Source organism: Acipenser ruthenus, chromosome 53 (genome assembly GCF_902713425.1).
Source record: "Acipenser ruthenus chromosome 53, fAciRut3.2 maternal haplotype, whole genome shotgun sequence".
NCBI classification, from domain to species: domain Eukaryota; kingdom Metazoa; phylum Chordata; class Actinopteri; order Acipenseriformes; family Acipenseridae; genus Acipenser; species Acipenser ruthenus.
In genome coordinates, this window is record NC_081241.1 from 8,306,178 (window position 1) to 8,312,485 (window position 6,308).

Sequence of the window (6,308 nt, forward strand, 5' to 3'; positions counted from 1 at the left end):
TCTCTTTGGAAAGCAGAACACATTTCCAGTAGCAGGTAAGTGTCTTTCACTGTTTCCAAGCAGATCAGGTCATGTTACTGAAAAGCTGCAAAACTGCACTGAACTTTATAAAGAAATGTGATCATTTGTTACAAGACCATAGTGAAGCCGTCAGTGCATCTTCAATATAACAATCATGGTAACACGTTACATTGTCCTGTATTCATCATGGAGGAGCAGGAAAAAAAAAACATACACATGCCAAATTATGAACATAAGCAAACGAAGCACTCATTAAAAAACCTAATGTCTCTTATGAAAAAAGTGTGCGCCTGGCATCTCCATGCAAATAATGAAAAATGGAACAATCCTTGCCTCTCAAACAACACAAAAATGCACTGAATTCCTAACAAGAATTCAAACCTTCCTCCAAAGTATTGACTGAGTAATAATTGCAATAATTCGCGATAAAAAAGCAGTAAATAAACTAGAAAGATCGGACGCGAAATTAAATTAAAGTAGATATTATTTAGGGTTGCCACTAATTTAAAATAATTTTAAACAATGCAGAAAAAACTGCCAACGGTCCTCTGTGCTTTCAAAAGTGTCAAAATATGCAGTTCAGACATTTTCAATGCAATATTATTTTCAATGGTGTAGCAGGATGTCTTGATCGCTCAAACTTTACGGATGTAACCCCGGTTGCCTGAAAGAGAAGATAACCGCCAAATTGAATACTTTTGGGAAAGTATACCAGTGCCATAGTGAGGGAGAATGGGCGGACAGCATCTGAGGGACATCTCGCTACTGTCATCTAGTGTTGGTGGTGTGAGCGTGCAATCTCAAGGACCCTAGTGCCTATTAAAAGCATAGAGGGATCTACGACATTAAGTTGGTAGAACCTGGTAAATATATGTGGAGTAGCCCAGCTAGCCGCAGTACATATATCGTTCAACTAGGCACCTCTGAAGAGGACCCATGACATAGCCACACCTCTGGTTGAGTGTGCGACCACCCTCCCAGGTGGGGGTAGGGTGCCTTTCGACTGGCTGAGGAGATCCATGCGCAGCGGGATCTCCCAGGGCTGGTCCTGCAGCGGCTGGCAGAGGTTTGTAAACCAGGTTCTCCTGGGCCATCTGGGGGCCACCAGGAGAACCGTCGCTTCCTCTCTTCTGACCTTCTTGAGGAAGGCAGGGAGCAGCAGTATAGGCGGTAAAGCGCTAGGGCGTCGATGCCTAGTGTACCGCCACAGCTGCAGAGAGAGAACCACAGGGGGGCAATGGGTCATCTCTGCCGTGGCAAAGAGGTCGACCTGGGATTCCCCGAAGCATTCCCAAATGCACTGCACCACCTGAGGGTGCAGTCGCCAATCTGACAGGTGAGGACCCTCCCTGGAGAGGAGGTCTGCCGTCCAGTTCACCACTCCCGGGAGATGTACAGCCTGGAGGGACAGTAGGTGCTTCTGTGCCCAGATCAGTAGCTGAAAGGCTATGCAGTGTAACCCCGGGGACAGAAGCCCTCCCTGGTGGTTCACGTACCCAACCACTGACACCTTGTCCGTGTGGACAAGGACATGTTTGTTGCAGAGCACAAGGAGAAAATGTTGTAGCGCGAGGTGGACTGCTCTCAGCTCTAGTGCATTTATGTGCAGGAATGTCCAGCAGCCTGACCAGGATCCGTAGACTCCTCTGCCTGCCCAGACTGCCCCCCAACCGGAGTTGGATATGTCCGTCATCACCACTTGATGGTTGTAAATCACTCCCATCCTTACGCCTTCACTCAGGTGAGGGGCTTGCCTCCACCAGTGTAGTGCTTTCCAGCATAAATGAGACACTGTCAACCGACGGTGTCTGTCGCGCTTGGGGTGTAGCCGAAATGAAGTATGAAGTAACCCGCGCTTCAGCACCAGTTGAATAGCTTAGGACGCTGTGGCTATCAGACCCAGTAGTTTCTGGCACAACACTAATTGCACTGTGGACCCTGGTTGAAACAGGGCCAGGCAGTTGCGAATAGCAGCTACTCTGTCATCTGACAGGTAGGCTTACTTTGTAAAACCATACTCTGCACTGGTGTTAACTGGCTTTTTGCATCATTGAGGGTGAGATCCAGCCTCGACAGATGCTCCGTCACAATCGCTGTGTGGGCCACTGCTCCTTCCTGGGACTGGGAACAAATCAGCCAGTCGTCCAGGTAATTAATTACTCTGATCCCTTGCAGCTGCAAGGGAGCTAGGATGGCATCCATGCACTTTGAAAACGTGCGGGAGACTAAGGAAAGGCCAACGGATTGGAACATGAACATACACGTCCTTCAGGTCTATCGAGCCCAGCCGGACAGACTGGAGGATAAGAACATAAGAACATAAGAAAGTTTACAAACGAGAGGAGGCCATTCAGCCCATCTTGCTCGTTTGGTTGTTAGTAGCTTATTGATCCCAGAATCTCATCAAGCAGCTTCTTGAAGGATCCCAGGGTGTCAGCTTCAACAACATTACTGGGGAGTTGGTTCCAGAACCTCACAATTCTCTGTGTAAAAAAGTGCCTCCTATTTTCTGTTCTGAATGCCCCTTTATCTAATCTCCATTTGTGGCCCCTGGTACTTGTTTGTTTTTTCAGGTCAAAGAGGTCCCCTGGGTCGACATTGTCTATACTTTTTGGATTTTGAATGCTTGAATCAGATCACCGCGTAGTCTTCTTTGTTCAAGACTGAATAGATTTAATTCTTTTAGCCTGTCTGCATACGACATGCCTTTTAAACCCGGGATAATTCTGGTTGCTCTTCTTTGCACTCTTTCTAGAGCAGCAATATCCTTTTTGTAACGAGGTGACCAGAACTGAACACAATATTCTAGGTGAGGTCTTACTAATGCATGTGGTGATATGTGACCATCTGGAACCTCCTCTCCCTCAAGAACTCTGTAACAGGATGAGGTGCCCTGCACATTGATTTGTTTATTTTATTTTAGAACGGGGTCTCCCTGCAGAGGCAATTTCTGCTTGCAGGATGCGCATGAGTGGAAATTAGACATTTCAGCCGAAGCACCAAGGTGTCAAGGCTGTATAATACAGAGACACCGAAGAAAATAACAGGGGATTGAGTGTTCTTGTGAAAAACCGTGGGTGCCGAAGCACAGAGGTACCGAGGCTGTGGGGCAATGTGGCACCAAGGGTGCCGCTGCACAGGTCTCGAAAGGCCCTGAGGCTACCAAGGGAGCTGAAGTGCAGGGCTCGAAAGACCTCGAGACACTGAGGCTATCGAGGCTCTGAGACACGAGGACCCAAGGATACCGTGGGTGTTGAGGCCAACAACAGCTAAATTGCACACCTATCAGTTTATTTCTAATGGAATTACACCACCTGACAACTCGGAACAAAGAGACAAATAAACTATTTTATGGGAAATGAATTTCCACATGAGGTATCGCTTACTTACATGTGTATAGCTTTACACAGAAATGTAGTTTTTGTCAACCACAGGTCTGCAGACACCGTCTACAATCTCTTTTTTTTTCGTCAGTAGAGGGGGTGGGCCGGGTATGGGAAGCACTCTCTGTAGCAACATACACTACTGTGTCAATTAAAGCTGTAGCGTACCCACACGTGCCAGCATGTGCAAGACGATAGAACTAGCATTTAAATTCAAAATTGGGAGGGAAACACTTTTCAGCCATGGGGACCCTTCGGCCGTGGGGCCCTATGGGACCGTATAGGCTTAAGGCTGGGCCTGTGTGACCTTCACCTTTATTTAGAGACCACCTGGTCTAAGTGACCTCTTTAAATGACATCTGTGCTTTTATTTAACTGCATTAAAGGACCACCTGTCTACCAGTGACCACAATCCTCTTACTAAACAATGGACTTAAACAACCTGTATTAAGCAACAATTGTAGCAGGCTTTTTTTATCTGCAATCAATAAACATACTATTAAAACAACAGTGCTCTCTTGTAAAGGAAGAGAGAAAACATGGAGAAACGAAAGGTATTCCTCACTCTAGATATGACAGAATCATTGCTTCTTTCACAATGCTTTGCAAAAACATTATCTAAACAAATGTAATTCAATTACAGTGCTTCATTTTGGTAAATTCTATCTTGTAGTCTTTTTACAGTGTATTTTAAACATACAGAATTATAGGAAGGCATTCATAAGTTATGGGCCCTTTTGAGAGGCCACCTGTGTTAAGAGGCCACTATTTGACTGTCCCTTGAGTGGTCTCTTAATACAGGTTTGACTGTATTTTAGAATCTGCCTGCAGTGAAAACCTGGACTGGAATGGATCACGTGGGCCAGAGTTGAGTAGCCCTGCTGTAAATAAACTGTCTGCCTTGTTTCCAATTAAACTAATTCACTCAGATGGGATTCAGTGTTAGTTAGCAGTCAGGATCGAAACTGTCCATTTTAACTGAAGTCCAACGAGGGACACTGTTTGAAGGTAAGTCTGACAGTTTAAGAGCTGAGAATCAGATCTCCTATCGATGTCTTCTCTTTCAGAAAGTGTTAATGTCAGGCTGGTGGGTGGGAACAGCTGCTGCTCTGGGAGAGTTGAGGTTCTTCATGATGGCCAGTGGGGGACAGTGTGTGATGATTCCTGGGACATGAACGATGCCCAGGTTGTGTGCAGAGAGCTGGGCTGTGGCTCCGCTGTGTTGGCTCCAGGAAATGCTCACTTTGGCCAAGGGGATGGAACAATCTGGCTGGATGATGTGGCATGCAGTGGATCAGAGACCTCACTGCACAGCTGTGGATCACAAGGATGGGGTAAACATAACTGTAACCACGGTGAAGATGCTGGAGTGGTTTGCTCAGGTAGGAAAGATTTATTTGTTTCTATTAAAAAAAAAAAACATTACAATATCAGGATCTCTTCTGCAACTTTAAGAACTCTTTTGTTGGATTCCTTTTTTGTGTTATAAACATTCTCTCAGGTTAACATTGTCATTGATGAAAAAGGTCTTAAACAACCATTGATAACACATCACTTAAAACAGTCCATGAACAGAGCATTTTATAAACAATTAACTTCTACTCCCAAAGTCAGAGGGACCTGATTCCTGGAATGAAAAACTTCTCGTCCAGCATTGACTATTGCAGTCACCTTACTTTCTGCCCTGTGTATTTTAATTATTTGTTGCATTCCTGGGCCTCTTAATTGCTGTTGGGCTTATGTGTTATTTTGAACTCAGTTATCTCAATTTAGAATTCATATAGTTCCCAGGAATAACATATTACAGCCAATCAGTAAACTTCAATCACTTCTTGTTTAATTCAAACACAGTGGATTAGTGTTTTATATTGTCTTTGGGTTCCTATAGCTGCACAAAGTGCAAAACTTACATAGTAACAGAAAGGCTTAAAAGTGCATGTATACTGAGGAAAGAGAGAATCTCAGCTCTCCATATACTGACAGCAGAGTGGAGTAGTGGTAAGGGCTCTGGATGCTTGTGGGTTCAATCATAATCATAAATAATAATAATAATAATAATAATAATACTGTAAACTGACAGAAGAGAAATGTTTAACTGTACATAGAGGAGACAGGCTCGACTGTGCATGTGAACTGATAATGAAGTGCAGGCTTAACTGCCCATATAAGTAAATGTTTGATCCCTGTGATTAATGTATTGACCTCTGTTATCAGCATTGCAGAGTGTTTGTGTCAGGCTGGTGGGCGGGAGCAGCTCCTGCTCTGGGAGAGTTGAAGTTCTTCATGATGGCCAGTGGGGGACAGTGTGTGATGATTCCTGGGACATGAACGATGCCCAGGTTGTGTGCAGAGAGCTGGGCTGTGGCTCCGCTGTGTTGGCTCCAGGAGGTGCTCACTTTGGCCAAGGGGATGGAACAATCTGGCTGGATGATGTGGCATGCAGTGGATCAGAGACCTCACTGCACAGCTGTGGATCACAAGGATGGGGTAAACATAACTGTAACCACGGTGAAGATGCTGGAGTGGTTTGCTCAGGTAGGAAAGATTTATTTGTTTCTATTAAAAAAAACATCTCAATATCAGGATCTGTTCTGCAACTTTAAGAACTCATTTGTTGGATTCCTTTTTTTGTGTTATAAACATTCTCTCAGGTTAAATAAGAAAATAGCATTGTCATTGATGAAAAAGGTCTTAAACAACCATTGATAACACATCACTTAAAACAGTCCATGAACAGAGCATTTTATAAACAATTAATTTCTACTCCCAAAGTCAGAGGGACCTGATTCCTGGAATGAAAAACTTCTCGTCCAGCATTGACTAGTGCAGACACCTTACTTTCTGCCCTGTGTATTTTAATTATTTGTTGCATTCCTGGGCCTCTTAATTGCTGTTGGGCTTATG

At 44.5% G+C, this 6,308-nt stretch overlaps 1 protein-coding gene across 1 annotated transcript; it reads left to right on the plus strand.

Annotated features, from left to right (window-relative positions):
* Positions 1-1,040: 1,040 nt before the first annotated feature.
* LOC131723090 (scavenger receptor cysteine-rich domain-containing group B protein-like) lies at positions 1,041-6,095 on the plus strand. Its single transcript, XM_059016436.1, has 3 exons — positions 1,041-1,191; positions 4,472-4,786; positions 5,619-6,095. The coding sequence occupies exons 1-3, from the start codon at positions 1,041-1,043 to the stop codon at positions 6,005-6,007; spliced, it is 855 nt and encodes a 284-aa protein (XP_058872419.1). The 3' UTR covers positions 6,008-6,095.
* Positions 6,096-6,308: the final 213 nt, after the last annotated feature.

What these genes read in the sequence shown, in the direction of transcription:
- LOC131723090 (XM_059016436.1), top strand. Translation starts at nt 1,041, where the DNA reads ATGCGCAGCGGGATCTCCCAGGGCTGGTCCTGCAGCGGCTGGCAGAGG. An exon ending in AGGGAGCAGCAGTATAGGCG is followed by an intron (nt 1,192 to 4,471) that starts GTAAAGCGCTAG and finishes CTTCTCTTTCAG; the next exon opens with AAAGTGTTAATGTCAGGCTG. An exon ending in TGCTGGAGTGGTTTGCTCAG is followed by an intron (nt 4,787 to 5,618) that starts GTAGGAAAGATT and finishes CTCTGTTATCAG; the next exon opens with CATTGCAGAGTGTTTGTGTC.